Genomic DNA, 18,721 nt, shown 5'->3' with positions numbered 1-18,721 from the left:
CACACTATTGCACGTATTATCTTTATTTGGCTCACCGGAGCCTTGTCTTACCAGCTTACTGTTTTCTCCGTTCCAGCTAATTTTCACCTTCCGCTCTTCTAATGGGCACATCCGCCTCGTTTTAGGTGAGCACCAACCCGTTTATTTCTACCAGGTAATTTTTAATCTGCATGTGTTTTCCCCTATGTTTTTATAAAATTGAGGCGCCTCATTTTTCACCCGTTATTGATTTTTGCAGCATTCCATTTGGACATCTTTTTACACGCATGTCCTGCTTTCAGCCAGGTATGCTTTCAATATCTGTTTCCATCTTTCACTTACGGCTCCAGACTTGTTCTGTTCTCCCGCATATTACAAGTGGCGTTGAAATAACATTCACTTTTGTAACCACACGCTCTTTACATCGTGCACCGTCTTTTGACATATTACTTTGCATATCACTAATTACACATGGGTAGACAAGTTTTAGCATACCTAATAACAGTTTTATTTTGATGAATTTCTTGGATTTGTGCAGTTTTATGCATTTATGTTATGGTACCCTCGTGTTGTCGCTATGAACCAGTCAGTTTATCTACTTGGTATTATAATATAGTTGTTCTTGTTCACAGGTTGCCCCTGACGAAGGGACGCCCCAGTCCCAAAATGCATTGGGCTTTTCTCAAGCATTTAATATAGAATTTCATGTGTAATGACTACATGTTATTATTTTCAAGTTCTGTGATGTCCAATTGTGATACTACTAGAGCGTTTTCAGATATGATTTGTATGTATAATTAAGCAAAAAATTATATAACTATTTACAGTTTTTCTGTTTTGTAAATATTGGCTGTATTCGATGTATTATTTGATTGAAAGTTTGAATCATTGTTGTGGGTTCTTTAGGAATCCAGAGAACAGTGCAGTGTTTACTACCACCTTTGGTTAGTAATTTCCCTGTTAGATTTTAAACGCTTGTGAAGACAACAAGCGTGACACTGTAGCACCATTATCTATTAGATACAGAGTTTGGTTTACACATTACTATAGGTGTGCGCCCCCTTCTCCTGCATGCCCTTTATAAAGTCAGCTTGATCAGGGTGGACAAGGCTAGGTATCAGGTCCTCCAGCCTTGCCGCCAAAATAGAAGAATATAATTTGCCATCCAGGTTCAAGAGTTCTATGGGTCTATATGAGGCTCAATATTGGTGATTCTTGCCAGGTTTATGAATAACCAATATTACGGCCTCCACCATGGATTGCAAAGTTATTGCGCCTTTTGCCATTGCATTCAAAACTTTTGTAAGTTGTGGTATGATGTCCGGGACAAATGTTTTGTAAAAGTTGCCTGTTAAGCCATCCAGACAAGGAGATTTGTTTGGTTTAAGTGCCGCAATCACATGACCCACCTCCTCCTCCAAGATGGAGGCATTAAGAATGTAATTGCAATACTGGGGGACCTGTGGGAGCTTAAGCGATTGTAACTAGCGGTGCTGTGTTGCTTCATCAAGATAATCCCTAGTGTACAGCTCTTTGTAAAACTCCACAAGGACTTTAGCCTTATCCGCATCGGTATTTATTAGTGTTCCCCTGTATTCAATATACCCCCTATGTTTTCTTTTCCCCTCTTTTCCCTTAACTATTGAGGGAGATGAGAACCTATCTTGTTGCCCTGAGTATAGGAGACATGGCGCAACCGCAAGAGGGTATATTCTGCTCTATTGGCATGCGTAGCTGTTAACTTCCCCCGTAAGGCACGTAGTTTGCACTGTAAGGGGCGCAAATGGTTCTGTTTGTGATCTCTCTCAGTTGCCTCCAGTTCCAACACCAGAGCATCCTTTTCTCTAGCCCTCTTTTTGTTTAGCGCTGAATTAAGCTCCCAATATTTCTCCTGTGTGACAGCCTTAATGCGTCCCAATTATTCAGGGGAGAAGTATCCTGTGGTTGATTTAGAAGAAAGAATTCTGTAATAGCCACTCGCAGGTCTTCACCCATAAGTTTGTCTGTCGTCAGGGAGTCTGGGAAGTACCATCCTAGTGTCCTGTTGGCGCCTATTCGCCAATTTAAATTAATCACAACCAGGCTACGGTCAAATAGAGAGATCGGTAAGATTTGTGCATCGTAAAGGGACACCAACAAACCCTGATATCTAAAAAAAAATACAATCTCGAGTACGTTTGGTATACATGAGAGAAAAAAAGAGTAGTTTTTGGTGTCTGGTGGAACGTGCTGCCAAGCATCAATTAAACCCAAAGATTGTATAGATTTCTTAACAGATTTAGGAAAACTGCCTGTGGGTGTTCTGTGTGGATGGGTGTGGTCCCTGTCTGCATGTCACGTGAGGTTGAAATCCCCCATCAATATTTTTAGGCCCTCAGCATATCCACCTAACATATTAAGCAAGGAGGACAGGAATGCCGACTGTCCTGTGTTAGGTGCATAGGCCCCTGTGTTTCGTGACCTCTGAAGATCTGTAAGTTAGAGTATAACTTTTGTGGCGCAACCGTAACGCCTCCTCCCACTTTCAGTGTGTTTCATGTAAGGCAACCACTTCAAAGGAGCGATCTGATATTTCCAGACTTTTTGACACTTGAGGGGTGAATTTAAGCCCTTTACGTTACAGGAAGCTATGGCAATCGGCATCATTTCAATTTGACCCCCTCCTGCACAGGCTGGACCTAAAGCCACAAAATCACCTTCCCTCCAAATTCAACAACTAAGGGAAAAAACATAGATCCCTCAAATCTGGTCAACAATTTCTAAGCCAGTGATGCTCCGTACCCAGTGACCCTAAGAGACCGGGTTTCATCCTCCATAACCCCCCTCTCCCCAACATTTAACATAACTAAATAACCAGAACCTGTGCAGGGAAGCCGGTGCTCCCCCAGAAGTAAAGTCTTGGGCAATACGGTTCGTGCTATAGGGCGCCCAGTCCAGATCCGGGGCTCAGGCTGATCCTCTAAATCAAACATTGATCGCCAAAGTATCTTGCAGACTTGCGGAGTTCGAAGCAAGATGACCACAGATACACCGACTCACCACCTGGCCCTTCAGTAATCTCAGAGTAAGTACTCCCTACTATGGGATTTATACTTTCTGTCGAATTCCCCCTCTCAGTTCAACATTACCAGGAAATTCAGGTGGATACTTCTAGTCCTTGGAGTGGCGCCCCTTCAAACTCACGTGCCACTGCAAAGGCTTGTTGCTCTCCCTTCACCTTGGAGGGCCATCCGTATGATCATCTGACTCCATTAGGAGCCCCACGAGATTCAGACCTCCTCTAGTTCCGTGACATGCTTCGTTTTACTGTTTAACTCGAAGGCCAGGCCAAAAGGGTTAGTCCATCTGTATTTAATTTTGTCTGCTCCTAATTTCGTGGTGAGGGATTAAAACTGCTGCGTTGAAGGAGGGCCGAGGGCACCAGATCCTGGTAGAAGGTGTAGCGATAGCCTTGGAATGTAATTCCTTCTTTCTTCCAGGCTGCCTGCAAGATGGCCTCCTTCATTTTAAAGGAGTGAAGCTTCACCAGAATGTCGCGTGTACGCCACCACTCTCAACTGGGCTGGGGGCCCACTCGATGTGCCCGCTCAATCTTTGTTTTCCTCTGGTTTGCCCCCAAGATTACCACGAAGAGGCCCTCAAGAAACACCTCCAGGTCTAAACCCTTGGTTCCCTCCCCCAGCTCTTTAATCCTGATTTGTCCCTTCGTGCTCAGTTTTCAAAGTCTTCGGTCTTTAACAGCACAGATTGTAATTGTGCGTGTAGCTCTTGCATTCCATCCTGGGAGGCCAACAGTCTTTTATCTAGATCCTAAGCTTGCGCCTTTACGTCCAGCACACGTGTGCCCACAGAGTCCAGATCCTGCTGGAGCGTTGCCATCCGATCCGAGGGATCAGCTTTCAGTTGTTTCATGGAGGCCTTAATATCTACCTTAATCTCAGAGTGGAGCTCCGCTTTGAAGTCCCTGAGAGAGGTAATTAAATCTTCCTTGGGAAGGGCCATGGGCGCGTCATTGTCAGATTGCTCTTGCAGTGTTTTCTTCTCTGCACATTTTAAAATAATTGGACACCTTAGCAGTGCCTTTTTTCAGTGGCATAGGTGCAGCCCCCTCCCCGTTTCCTTCCAAGTATAAAAGAATTCCAGAAGTGCCACGTCCTCCTGCAAAGTGCACCAGTAAATTTTCGGAGGGGTGGGATCTTTCTCCTTCAAACAGGAAAAGCTTGCGACCTGCCCTAATACTGGTGGGCAGTGCTTGCAGGGTCAATGGTGGGCATCATTCCCTTCCGCTGGCATTGAGGGCCTCAGACGCTCATTTGTTGTTAGTCAGCTACCCTTCATAACTCTGGGCACTTCAATAGGTGGGCTTTCCAGTGAGGTTAATAGGTTCACCCCTGCGAGCTTTTCCTCTACTGTATGGTGGGTGCCATCTCAGGGTCGGGCATGTCTCGTCTGGGCACCATGTTGGAGTCAGGCAGGACTCATCAGATATCTCTGCTATCATCTTAGCCCTGCAGACCTCAGCGATTCAATTAGACATAATTTTGCACCACAGACTAACTTCTTTCTTGCAGGGGGCGCCCGCGGTCGCAGTCGGTATACTTTGCTTGTTATGAGGAATCAGGCATGCACCGTCAGCCACGCATTGTCATCACTGCTTGCTCGTGTAGAGCATTCACTGCGTCTTCGCTTCTCTCTCTGCCACTTTTTTGTATTTTTCGACCCAGCAGAGGGGATCGGCACAGCTGATCATAAGGAGCGGCAGCCGCCCTGGCAGACACAAACGAATGTCTCGGGCTCTGCCGCTATTTTGTGGACTACACTGCTCCCTACTGTACACTCCAAACACGGAGAAAGCAGCACAACCAGCACCGCTCGGCGTCTTTACTTGAAGCCGTTGTCACCTCATGAGTCCCCCAGAACTCCGCTCCTTATGGAAAGTGGTTGCGATCTATTTAAGCCCTAACATCAGCTCCGGACTGCCAGAGCTGAGGCGATTCACATCTCCTCGGCCACCTTTCCTAGCCATGCCCCCCCTCTTTCTTTCTTGCCTTCTTTCTCAAAAGAAGAGGGAAGCAGCCAAAGCCAGACCAATGGCTTTTTTAGTTCTGTGTTATGAAAGGCTATTTGATTATACTAAAATTATGCATCAAAGGGCAATGCAGCAGCCCACTTCAGCCATTGGCATTGTGGAATAGTCCTCTTTCACAAGGAGCACATGCACACAAAAAGTAGTTCCCTTTAGTGGCAGGGAGTTCTATGGTAATGGCTTTTCTCAGGCCCAAAAAGCATTTTTGCCTTTATTCAATGTGCTTTTTGGATTGTTGTGGGCCCGGCAGCTTCTTGAATAAGTTTTACAGAAACCATGACAAAATAATTGTCAAAATGCTTGTGGCAAATGCCAGACAGCTTGGCTTTGCGAATGCTTGTTAATAAATGAAGGTGCTCCTTTATAGACTGTGAAGTCTTTGTGGGTGATTGAATGTGGAAAAAAATGAATGGTTGGGTCAATCAGTGAGTGATTGAATGCATGGAGTGATGAATGGATTAGTGAGTGCAGGGATGTATGGCTGCATGAACACACTCTAGCTAATCAGCGAGCGGCACTTCCACTTATGAACAAAACTGAGCTGTTGACTTTGCCCGTGCTTGTTTTGGTATTACTGTCCCTCTGGTAATTCAGAGAATGAAGATCCTGAAGCACAAAGGATATGTTGATACACTTTAGCAAATATAGGGGCATATGTACAAGCCCCTATTGCCACCACAACATCACCTTTCCGACGTGGTGGCAAAAAGAGCTTATCCTTATTTCCAAGGAAACGTTAAGCCACATAACGTGGCTTAACACTGCCTTGTAAATAAGGCCCCCTTTCATGCTATAGTTAGTGTGAAAGGGATGGGCAGTGGGTGTTGCGATGGGCGTTCCACCACAACACCCATTGATTTTGACGCTGCTCCCTATGTACAAGGGCAGCGTACATAGGAGGCAGAGCCAAAATTAAGACCAGGGAAAACCTTGACTTAACTTGGCAAAACGAGGCGAAATGCATTATTTCTCCTCTTTTTTGCTTTTTTTGCCCGGTGCAGCACACATGGAAAAAAGCAAACTTCCTGTACATAAACAATCTGTAAAAAAAATGCCATTTTGTGACTTTCATGTGTACTGCATGAAGCAGCACACATAAAGGAAGGGACACCTTCCACTCATAAACAATCCTCCCCGGAGCGCAGACACCCTTGCACTATGGTGCAAGGGTGGCTGTGTTGGTGCTACACTGCTAAGTGTAACACCAGCGCAGAGGGAAACACAATGCTGCATTATATCATTGTAAATATGGTGCAGCCTTGCGTTTCTGAAGTGGTGGAGCAAGGCGTTAAGTCATGATGGCTAGCGCCTCACTCCGCCACCTCCTTGTACATATGCCCCATAGTGTCTTTGAAATGTTGAACCTAGTTTATGCACGTTTTTTTCTGGAGCAGGCCAAGAGTCTCTGATTTTTCCTAATAGTACTTATGTAGTTGTTCGGGGTTGGGGAGTGCAGTAAATGGGAGCCTAAGTAATGCCCAGAGAAGCGCAGCACTCTCCAGGTAATGTCTTGTCAGTTCCTGTGAACTATTGCTACTGGAAGAGAAAGGATAAAACTGCTTTTACCCATGGTTCTTTCAGAATTTCACAGTGGACTCTGGGACCATCCTTGCATTGTCTATGGTGGAACTGGCTGATGGCCTGCAGCATGGATCCCTCACTCCAGAGAGCGTCCTCTATACCTACATGGGAAAGGTGAGAAAACACTATGACTGCTGCAATAAAGCTATCCTGTTTCTTAAGCTGACATGAACTTGAAAATAAAAAATGACTTCCTCCCTCTTGGATCTAACATTTCTTTTCTGTTAAGAAATGGCTGACAACTGAAGGTGAGCATGCATGAATTCATTTATGAATTGCTAGATTTGTTTATGTTGTGCTTTTTTCTGTGTTTGATTCTCTGTGAAGTCTTCTAATAAAATCCTCAGTGAATGTGAAATGTATGTAAAAATAGGGGGATGTCGTGAAAAGGAAAGTTGCATGCTTTTATGGTTATGACTTTAAACTCTCAGGTATAAAAAAAACTATGCAGGTTTGTTGACAGCTGCAGATGAATATGGCAAGGGTCTATGGCCCATGCATCCCCAACAGTGTGCAGCAGGTGGTTGTTGTCAGTTCAGACCTTTCAAGTATTTCCCAGATATGGTCCTCTCTGGTGTCGGTAGGCCGCCCTCCCCCTCACGGTGGTGTCTGCTCCTTGCCGCCATTCTCCTCCTTGTTGCCGGTTGCAACGCCCTACATTTTACGTCTTGCCTAGACTTTGCATGGGCTGTCCACACCAAAACGTAAAATGTAGGGGTTTGCAGCGAGGAAGAGAGACACCACGGCAAGGAGGAGGGTGGCCTGCAGACACCAGAGAGCAGGTAAGTGGGTGTTTAGACCATTTTTTTGGGCTGTGGCGCAGGGGCTGAGGGGCATAATCAGCTCCGCCAGAGTCAGAGTTTTGCCTTAACTTCACATTCCCAGCGGAGCACAGAGTTGGTAAAATTCCGCAAACTCTACGCACGGAGCAGAGTGTGCTGCCCGGCTTAATTCCAAGGAGTTACTAAAAACTCAACAAGATTCCGCAGAGCTCAGCGACTGGCGGAATTCCAGTGCGTTGCTCTGCTCAGACTGATTTTTAGCACTGGGAGTATGCCCCACGCTGTGAAATCAGCTTGAATGGCTCCACGCGGTGCACCAGAGGGCACAGCTTCTTTGTGCTGCTCGAGTAGATTTTCTACTCCAGCAGTAACTTTCTTAACTTGAGCTGTACGGACCTGCCTTGACCACCTGCATTGAGTAATCCTGCCCAGAGGCGGTCTAGCCCTCATTTATTCTCACCTGTCAACTTAAAGTTGGCAATCCATGTGCGAGAAAAACTCTGCCACATGGTGGGTGGCAGAATTTTTGCTGAACTCCACCATCTAAGCAGAGCACGGAGTGGGCAAAACTCCACAAACTCTGCTAGAGGACCGAAGTTTGTCACGCACCCCTATTTTACTGTCCCTTGCCACCAGGTCTTACTTGGCATTGATGGACAGATAAAAAGTACATTACACTGTGCACTATAAATAGTGTGAATGGTTTATGTCCTCCTTCCTACAGTTAATGCTCTCTCACCGCATCAGAAGATTATTTCCATCATTCGAGTAAGCTGGTCCACCAAACCTTAGTAGGTTTATTGAACAGGGTATTCTGGCACATTTGTGATCGATTAACTTGTCCTCCTAACTCTAACTCTACCCCCAAGTCTGAAGGTAAAATCTTTGACTGGGAGAACACACTTTGCATGTGCTCCATCTTAGGTCACGTGAAATAAATCAGTCTTATGTCCTGCTTCAAAGCAAATGTTGTTTTGGGGTCTCTTAAACATTATTTTTGTAGTTGCTTTTCTAAAAATGTGGGGGCATTTTTTGTTTTTTGTTCTTTCATTTTAGATTATTGTTCCTGCTTGAAGTTAACACACACTTTGGATTGCCTGCTCTTTGTGCTAAAACTACCATAGGCTGAGCAGAGACTCTCACAGAAATGTGTTTTAACATAACCAGAATAGGTTTATTGACTTGGTTGTAATAACCACCTCCAAAATGTATAACACCATTTCTTGACAATGCAGTGCAGAGTCTTCAAAATGGGTGTAACATTATGTCTGGTGCCAGTGATAGAGCGGGATAGAAAACAAAAATTTGTTTAAATCCGTGAAGTCACACTTCCATAAATAAATTAATAATGCTAACAATTTGTGCTGTGTGTATAATAATTCAACCTAGTTTAAAGTTACATTACATTACAGAACACGTGGGAAACTAATATGTGTGCTCATAAATGTGCATTATGTTGCATTCTCATGTATGTAGAAAATAATAAATTAATCTTGTCTATTGTCATGTCATAACTAATAGCAGCTGTTTTTAAAATAATGGCATGTGCTTATTTTGCTTCCCTTGTCTATGTGATGTCATTTCTACTATTCTAGGTGCACATAAGGCTTTATGGATTTATGAAGACTGGTAAATATAAAATGCTGCTTTATTTGTGCTTTACTGCTAGGTAATTTAGACTAATGGGTTAATTATTAGCAAAGATGGGAGGCAACAGAACAAACTGTATTTCTTTCATTAATTATTCTTTGTGTTTGTTTATATAACAGTTTTACAAGTGAAGCTTAGAGATGGCTGCAGAAAAATAGTACCCTTTTAAAAGTGACGCAGGGACGGTGGCGCAGAAAATTGACGCTTTCTGAAAGAGGCCTAATGATGAAAATGGCTCAAGTGAAAATAATTCTGAAAGGATGGAAAAGGCCTCTGAGCTTTTATTTTGAAAGGTTTTGGAATGAACTGCTAAAAAGATGACTTTTTGGAGAAATTTGCTAACGGTTGCTAACGTGCCACGGGAGTTCAGAGCTGACTAAGCTCAAGGTTAAAAAGGAAGCTGTCGCTACAAAATGTAGCAGTCTAAGGAGAACTGCCAAGACTTCTAAATGAACAATGGACTAGTGAATTTGCCCGGGCATGTAAGAAGGAGGTGTCACAGTTTACTGTGGTACGAGGTGGCTCAGCCAATGAAGAACTAGAATTCGTCTGCTGGAATGTGAAAAATAGTTAGCTCAGCTAAAATTAGGGTATAAGAATAGGTTCAGAGAACACATAGTTGGCTTACGCTCGAGAATTCTGGAGGACGATGTTATGCTGATGGACTTTACACGTGAGGACAGGAGTTTTTATTAATTACTTTATTACTAGGTGATGAGGGTAGAGACAGAGATATAGTTAGGATTTTGGAAAATGCTTAATTTTACTTATTCCTGCTAATGAATAATAATTCTTGATTTATGCTCTTTTTATTAATACTGAATAAATCTTTCTTTATGACTTTTTCTAATGCTTGTTTAATAAAATACCAAAACCTAAGTTTTTCTAGATGTGTTAAAATAAACTTTCTAAAATGACAAGCTGGTCTTGATTATTGCAGATGGTTTAAACAACTATATTTAGATCTTATCGCCTCATGATTCAAGCGCTCTATTGTTGTTATGGGCCTAGTGTTGTAGTGTAAGTTTTGTGGTAGTAGATAGTGTCATTTGTGCAATATTTTGATGAGATATCAAGTGAAAAAGATTCTAAAAAGAAAAGTGAGGCAGGAAAGAAAATAGAAGTGATACCTGTAATGGAGGTAAATAGTCACAGTCAGGAAAAGATTGAAAACAAAAGTGACAATGATTGAAGTACATGCCTGTTAAAATTTTTGGTTTCTGTTTTTGGCATAAGGCTGAAGAAATCTTGTTAGATGACACAAGGTCGAAGAAATCCTGTTAGCTGAAAAATTAATTTGTGACATTAGGTCGAAGAAAAACTGTTAGAAGGTTTAAAGAGTATAAAAAAAAAAAAAAAAAAAAAAAAAAAATTGAAAAAAGGGGGGTGTTAGAAATTTTTAGAAAATTTAGGTAAAATTTTTAAAATTTTTGTTTTATTTTTCTTTGCAAGCTTAATGCAAATATAATTCTGCTTTGGTTAATTTAGGTTATTGTTCTTTTAGAAATTAACAAGGAGAAGTTTAAGGTCAATATGACAAACAAGATACTGACATTTTATTAGTTATAGTTTTTGCAACACTTTTGTTGAATCTTAGTTGCATGTTACACAAGAGAAAGAAATAGAACTAGAGGGGTTTCTTAAAACTCAATATGAGAATTGTAGATAAACTGATGAGATAAGTCTTAAGAAATACTAACACAGGTGAAATTGAATCATGTTCATCTTAGATAAAATCTTTGCTAAAATTTTGGGTGCTGGTGTGGTGATTTGTTAATCACCAGATGAGGGAGTTGATAGAGCGGGATAGAAAACAAAAATTTGTTTAAATCCGTGAAGTCACACTTCCATAAATAAATTAATAATGCTAACAATTTGTGCTGTGTGTATAATAATTCAACCTAGTTTAAAGTTACATTACATTACAGAACACGTGGGAAACTAATATGTGTGCTCATAAATGTGCATTATGTTGCATTCTCATGTATGTAGAAAATAATAAATTAATCTTGTCTATTGTCATGTCATAACTAATAGCAGCTGTTTTTAAAATAATGGCATGTGCTTATTTTGCTTCCCTTGTCTATGTGATGTCATTTCTACTATTCTAGGTGCACATAAGGCTTTATGGATTTATGAAGACTGGTAAATATAAAATGCTGCTTTATTTGTGCTTTACTGCTAGGTAATTTAGACTAATGGGTTAATTATTAGCAAAGATGGGAGGCAACAGAACAAACTGTATTTCTTTCATTAATTATTCTTTGTGTTTGTTTATATAACAGTTTTACAAGTGAAGCTTAGAGATGGCTGCAGAAAAATAGTACCCTTTTAAAAGTGACGCAGGGACGGTGGCGCAGAAAATTGACGCTTTCTGAAAGAGGCCTAATGATGAAAATGGCTCAAGTGAAAATAATTCTGAAAGGATGGAAAAGGCCTCTGAGCTTTTATTTTGAAAGGTTTTGGAATGAACTGCTAAAAAGATGACTTTTTGGAGAAATTTGCTAACGGTTGCTAACGTGCCACGGGAGTTCAGAGCTGACTAAGCTCAAGGTTAAAAAGGAAGCTGTCGCTACAAAATGTAGCAGTCTAAGGAGAACTGCCAAGACTTCTAAATGAACAATGGACTAGTGAATTTGCCCGGGCATGTAAGAAGGAGGTGTCACAGTTTACTGTGGTACGAGGTGGCTCAGCCAATGAAGAACTAGAATTCGTCTGCTGGAATGTGAAAAATAGTTAGCTCAGCTAAAATTAGGGTATAAGAATAGGTTCAGAGAACACATAGTTGGCTTACGCTCGAGAATTCTGGAGGACGATGTTATGCTGATGGACTTTACACGTGAGGACAGGAGTTTTTATTAATTACTTTATTACTAGGTGATGAGGGTAGAGACAGAGATATAGTTAGGATTTTGGAAAATGCTTAATTTTACTTATTCCTGCTAATGAATAATAATTCTTGATTTATGCTCTTTTTATTAATACTGAATAAATCTTTCTTTATGACTTTTTCTAATGCTTGTTTAATAAAATACCAAAACCTAAGTTTTTCTAGATGTGTTAAAATAAACTTTCTAAAATGACAAGCTGGTCTTGATTATTGCAGATGGTTTAAACAACTATATTTAGATCTTATCGCCTCATGATTCAAGCGCTCTATTGTTGTTATGGGCCTAGTGTTGTAGTGTAAGTTTTGTGGTAGTAGATAGTGTCATTTGTGCAATATTTTGGTGAGAGCGCTGGATCACCAGTGCACACATTCTTGAAATACAGTCCATGAGGTCGGATTAGAATCATTCAGATGACCCTGACTGCCAGCAACTTTAATAGGAACAGGTGGGGGCCATTACTTGTGGCCAGTGAATGTTATTCCGGGAGGTTATCTGAGGTGACAAGGAGACTGTCTATTATTGTGGGATTCAATTTCGGCAAATGTACACTTAATGGTGACTAGGCAGATCTATACATGCTGGATGCCATAAGTTAAACATAAGTTAAACAGGAGTTGGATGTCATCCATGTACATGTAGAAACATGTACATGGGTGACATGTATAACCCCTAGTGGGGTTATATGGAATTGTGCTCAATAGACAGATTAGATGAGAAAGGGTGCAGAATGGATCCTTGCACGACTGAATAGCTCAGTGTTTTTGCTTCTGATAAAAAAGGTTCATAAGAGCAACACTTGAAATCTTTTTTATAGAAAGTATTTGATTTGGTTCAGTGCCATGCCAAACATTTCTGCTGCATATTGTCTCTTGAGTAGACATTTGTGGTCAATGGTGTCGAAGACCTTTAGCAGATCTAACTAAAGTATTGTTCTGCTACTACTATCACATGCCAGCTTTTATGGATTGTCCAATATGCAGAGTACCACTAATTCAAGTATCCAGCTGGGACACATGCCAGCTGTAACACAGCCCATCAGCTAATTTTCCTCTGCAAACACCTGCAGCTGGCTAAAGGACAATTTTTCAGAGAGCTTTCCTTGGTAACACAGGAGGGAAATGGGTTGAAAACAGTTTGTTCTCTGGGTTCAGTGAACATTTCTTGAGCAGGGATGTCACTGCTGCAGGTGGGGGCCTTTGCTGTCATATGATTCTGTTTATTGCACCTCCCTTCACCAGGTTGGTATTTCTGGGGTTCAGTGTATTAAAACTTGTGAGCACATCTCACCTGTTATTGAGATTCATTCCTGTGGAATTTTATTCATGCGGCGCACTAGTACATGTGGGAACTTGAGGAGAAACTGCATATTTGGTGACAGAAAGTTATATTACAATGCACAAGGTTTTATTTAACCCCTCCCACGCTGGTGACGGAACCGCTCCGTCACGCCCCTCGGGTGGGCTGTGCTGGTGACGGAGCGGTTCCGTCACGGCCCGGCCGCCGAGCCTGCGCGGCGCTGATTACGCGCCTGCACGGCGCTTTCAATTGAGCGGGCGGGGCCGTGACGGAACCGCTCCGTCACAAGCACAGCCCACCCGAGGGGCGTGACGGAGCTGTTCCGTCACCAGCGTCGGAGCGCCGCGCGGCCCCCCAACCCCTTAGCGCTGCGGCGGAATTGCCGCCGCAGCGAAAGGGTTAATGGAATCTGCATTATTTAACTGAAATGAAAAGCTGGCACTTAAGAACAACATTTGTGTTTTCAGAAACGACAGGCTGGTGTTTGGGAACAGAATTGCAGCATTTCCATATTCTGCTTTGAATAGATAGTTTAGGGATATTTCACGAAGAGCTGGTAAAACCTTTATTTGATGCTATTTCACTGGTGCCAAAGGGCACTTGCCGCTTATTTTATAATTCATCTAGAGGCATTTCAACTCCTATATTGCAGACAGATTTATGTGACATTATCCAGTTTTGCTGCCTGAGGCAGTATTCTAAGTATTGCTATTTGAGGCATGAAGGATTGGCAAAACCTTACAGGTGTATCTGCTGTCTGAATCTACATGTAGCTCTATATCCTTAGCCTACAAAAACAGTCTAACCTTAGCTCGACCCGGCTTTATAAAGATGGAAGGTAGGAAATCTGAGTAACTTTTCAATTCCTCACCCTGCCTCAGCCAAGAAAATCTCCAGTCATAATCTATCTCTGAAAATGTACTTGTAAGGGGCAGGATCATGATAAGAAAGGAGATGGATATTGCAAGTGATGAAAAATGAGATAGGAGGTCGGTTCAAACTACATATCCAGATAAATGCTGCACCATTCTTTACCAGGATTACTTGAGAGTGAATCCATCAATATCTCTGGGAGGATCAGACTTTTCAGTCTTGCTATAAAAATATTTGCATAGTTTATGAATGCATTTCAGAACTTTGGGACTTTTTTTTATTAATGTATTTCAAAATTGTGCTGTGCATGCATAATTGTGCCCATTTTTACCCCGTAGTTTCCTTTTCCTAGTGCCATATAAATATAAGCACCTATTTTGCTTGAATGCGTGCTCTGGCAGGTGTAAAATGGATGGGGAAAGGCTGAACGATCCTTGTAAGTTCCACTGATTTGCAAATAAACTAAATACTCTTTGATAAGTCAGTCAGTCAGTCAAACAAAAGTTTATTTGGACTAGTTAGTCCTTAAACATTTAAAATCTCCATACATACAGACTCTTATAATCTCAAATCTTAAATAAAATCTGTCATAAAAGTTAGTACATTTAAAATTCATAAAACATTTTGTTCATCCGTATAAAATACTGTATATCAGTTAATATTTTAAATCAAGTTTTTCAGCTCTATTCACATTTAAGTTTTTTTTTTAGCTTTTTGAATAAGCTTCCCCATAGCGCAAGCTATATCTAAGTTACTCATTTCAGTTAAAAGATGTGCTGCTTGAACCCTATTTCTAATACCATACGGGCATGAAAACACTTTCCGTATATCCAACATTTTCTGACAGTCCAATAAAATATGTAAGTATCGCAAGTGGTAACCCAGCATGCAAACACATTTCCCTTTACTGCCAATCGTAGCTTCTTTTACCCCGTTGTTTGCATAGCAATGGTTAACACAGGTTCTTAGTTTTAGCAATTCTCTTCTTATCTGCTGATATATATGGGAAATGTTGCTCATTTTGCCACGTGTTGGCCATAAAGCGTACTGATATTTTCCCCTTAGGATAATCTTGATCGTGATCTCGAGAGATTTCTTTCCCCCGGGCCCTGAGTTCCCTATTATCAGCCTCAATTTGTAAGGTCTGAGGGCACAGCTTAATCCTCACAGAGCTACAAGCTTTTGTTAAAGTTTCTCTTATCTTTTTTGCCCATCTTAACTCGCTATTCAACATCTCCTTTCTACACCACTGCAAAGTTTGTAGTTCTTCTCCATCGCCCAGACGTTGCCAAAATCTTAGTAGCGCTGTACTTGGCAAGATATCCCATGACATCATTCCTGTTTCTAATCTTATTGCTTGGACCATTGAGGACATGGGCAGCGACAATACGTTTTACAAACATTTCCCCTCTTCGACATCCAAGCTGTTTTTGCTACTCAAATATAACAATTCTGCTTCATATAGGAATTGTGGTGGTACCATGGCATCATAAGCTTTTAAAACTGGTCTATCAGACTTTTCACTGTATACTCCACTGACATTTTTTAGACCACTGACTGAGGCTGATGCCCTCAGTTTTAATGCATCCAAATGCGTACGCTAATTAAAACTTTTCTCGAACCACATCCCAAGGTATCTATATTCATTTACATTTTCCAGCTTTGTGGGGCCCAAATACCAGTTAAACTTTGGTTTTCTTCTTCCTAAGCTTAATACCTTTGTTTTGTCCATATTTACCACTAATTTTTTACGCTTGCTATATTCATTGAACATATTCATCTTTCTTTGCAGACCGATCTCTGTTTGATTTCTTATTACGAGATTGTCTGCATATCAAAGACAAGTAATATTTTTTCCGTTTAGCTTTGGGCTAGCCCCTCTTGCAGCGCCTAAGACTGAGGGTAATTCTGCTATGAATAGGGAAAAAAGTAGAGGGGCCAATACACACCCCTGTCTTAACCTGTTTCCAATTGGAATTTTCTGCGATAGGCTCCCCTCTATATCCAAAATGATCAGCGCCCAATTATGAGTATGTAGAGCTTTTATTAACTTTAGCAGATCCAATGGGATGTTCTAACCGAGCAACCTCTCCCGCAATGTTTCACTGTCTACCAAGGTCAAACGCTGCATGGAAGACTACGAAGCAGCAGAACAAACTGCCCCTCTGCTCAATATACTTCCTCGCGATTGACCATAGCGCAAAACGGTGGTCGACTCTAGATTGCCCCTCCTTAAACCCCCGCTGGGGATCTACTTGGTTTACTTCAGCCCAGTCCTTAATTCTTTCCAGGATTATTTTTGCAAATACTTTTTCTCCTACATTAAATAAATTAATTAATCTATAGTTCTTTGGGGCTTTGATGTCTCCTTATTTACGGATGGGCCTTATAATTTCTCCTTTCCAATTTTCTGGTATAAGACCAGTATTAAGAATCCAAAGGAATCTTTTGGAAACAAAGTCTGCCCACCACTCTGGCCTATTTGTTATGATCACTGCAGGGAGGTTGTCTGCTCCTGCAGCTCTAGTCAAGGTAAGGTTAGATATGTTTTTTTTTATATTTCTCGGTGTGAAGTGTTCCTTGATCTCGTCTCTCACTCCTGGCCACAATATAGTTCTCACTCTCTCTTTTGCTGGCCATTTCCCATACATTTCCCCTAAATACCTTATCCAATCATCTTCTGGCACTACACAGCTCAGGGACCCTAATGTTTTGCCTGAGCTTTCTTGGATCAGCTTCTAAAATACTTTTATGTCTTTGGATTCTATTGCAGACAGTAGTTTTACCCAGCAGCTCTCTTTATATATTCTTTTTTTATTTCTGATCACCATTTTATATTTTATCCTTAATTTCTGGAGTTTGTTGAGTAAGTCACATTATACGTTCCCCTGAATCTTCTTTCTCTTTGGCTGATGTTTGCTTTTAATGTATGACATTCTTCGTCAAACTAGGTCTTTCTTTGGATTGGGTTCTATTTTTCCAACCCTCACCATACCTTCTTGATTTTATCTTAACCCTTAGGCACTCAACAACTTGGCTAATTATATTTCCTACCAGTTGTTATCCTCACTATTCAGAATATTTCCCAATATTTGGTTCTGCTGTACCGCCTCTAATTTTACCAAATGCTCCTCAGATATATGTGTTGTTAGGCGCCTTGGGTAGTCAATATTGACCTGGAGAACTTTATCTCTTTGTGTTTTTCTTTCTTCATATAGTTCTAGCTTTAGTGGGTAATGATCACTTCCCTCCACTCTTGCCACTTCAAAGTTCCTAATTAATTCGAAATACCAAGTATGTAGAAAGACATAGTCAATTGAACAGGATTGCTGGCCATGTGGCTAAATGCCTCTCTAACTTTCTAGAGGAGTCGAAATACTTGGATTCCCATCAGGCCGGCTTTAGGCCAGCCCACTCCACTGAGACCGTGATTCTCGCCATCTTGGATACTCTCTGAGATAATGCTGACAGAAACTCCCCTCAGGCACGGGTGTTATTGGATATCTCTGCTGCTATTGACACGGTCGACCATACCATCTTGATTGACCTTGTCAAACAGGCTGGTGTCCAGGGGTCGGTTGCCCACTGGCTTGCCTCTTTTTTTGGGGGACCGCTCGCAGGCTGTTCACCAGGGATACTTCCTGGCCCCCTCTCGCAATATCACCTGCGCTGTTCCTCAGGGTTCGGTGCTCTCTCGTCATTTATTCAATCTTTATATGGCCCCTCTGATCCTGCCTCTCAAAGACAGGAAGGTGTCAGTTTTCAACTATGTAGACGATCTACAACTCGTCCTCAGTGTTGATGGTCTGCACAGCTCTTTTACTGATTTCCAGGCTACTATGTTGCATATCCAACGTTGGCTGGATTATAACCATCTCAAATTAAACCCCGGTAAGACAGAGATCGTTCTTACTGGGGATAGCCATAAATTTTGGAGCCGACATTATCGGCCATCAGAGCTAGGATCTCCTCCCTTCCCCTCCATTTCGGCCAAATCATTGGGAGTCTCAGGTGACACTGCCTTTCATTGAAAACCCAGGTCGGTGCAGTGGTGTCCAAGTGTTTCCTTCAAATGCGCAAGATCGGGAAAATATATTGCTTTCTCATCCAGGACGCACTGATCCAGGTTATTATAGCCACTGTTTTATCTCACCTGGACTACTCTAATTCTGTATATTTTGGTATGCCACATTATTTGCCTAAACGCCAACAGATGGTCCAGAACCATGCTGCACGTCTGGTCTTCCGACTACCTGGATGGCAATCAGCAACCCCATTGTTGAAGGAACTGCATTGGCTCCCTATTTCACAGCGCTGTGTTTTTAAGATTGGTTGCCTTATTTTTAAGGCTCTGCATGGCACCAGCCCTATGTTCATTAATAGCCTAATCTCCAGGTACATTACCAGGCGTGAATTAAGGTCTGCTCATCTCTCACTTCTTTCCACTCCGATGTTAAAATGGTCCGCCAAGGAGGCCGAAAATTTACCACTCTTGCCCCCAAACTGTGTAACTCCTTCCCGTGGGAAATTCGGTCCTGCACAGATCTCCTGCAATTTAGGAAATCCCTGAAAACCTGGCTATT

At 41.8% G+C, this 18,721-nt stretch overlaps 1 protein-coding gene across 1 annotated transcript in view; it reads left to right on the top strand.

Moving 5' to 3' along the window:
• Positions 1-18,721, top strand: part of LOC144800392 (vitamin D3 hydroxylase-associated protein-like) — a 726,480-nt gene that overhangs the window by 189,499 nt on the left and 518,260 nt on the right. Inside the window, exon 2 of the mRNA XM_078671678.1 lies at positions 6,647-6,760. Coding sequence (XP_078527804.1) covers positions 6,647-6,760 — 114 coding nt within the window. The remainder of the gene's footprint in view (positions 1-6,646; positions 6,761-18,721) is intronic.

Source organism: Lissotriton helveticus, chromosome 1_2, assembly GCF_964261635.1.
Source record: "Lissotriton helveticus chromosome 1_2, aLisHel1.1, whole genome shotgun sequence".
Taxonomy (NCBI): domain Eukaryota; kingdom Metazoa; phylum Chordata; class Amphibia; order Caudata; family Salamandridae; genus Lissotriton; species Lissotriton helveticus.
This window is presented reverse-complemented; position numbering and strand designations above follow the sequence as displayed.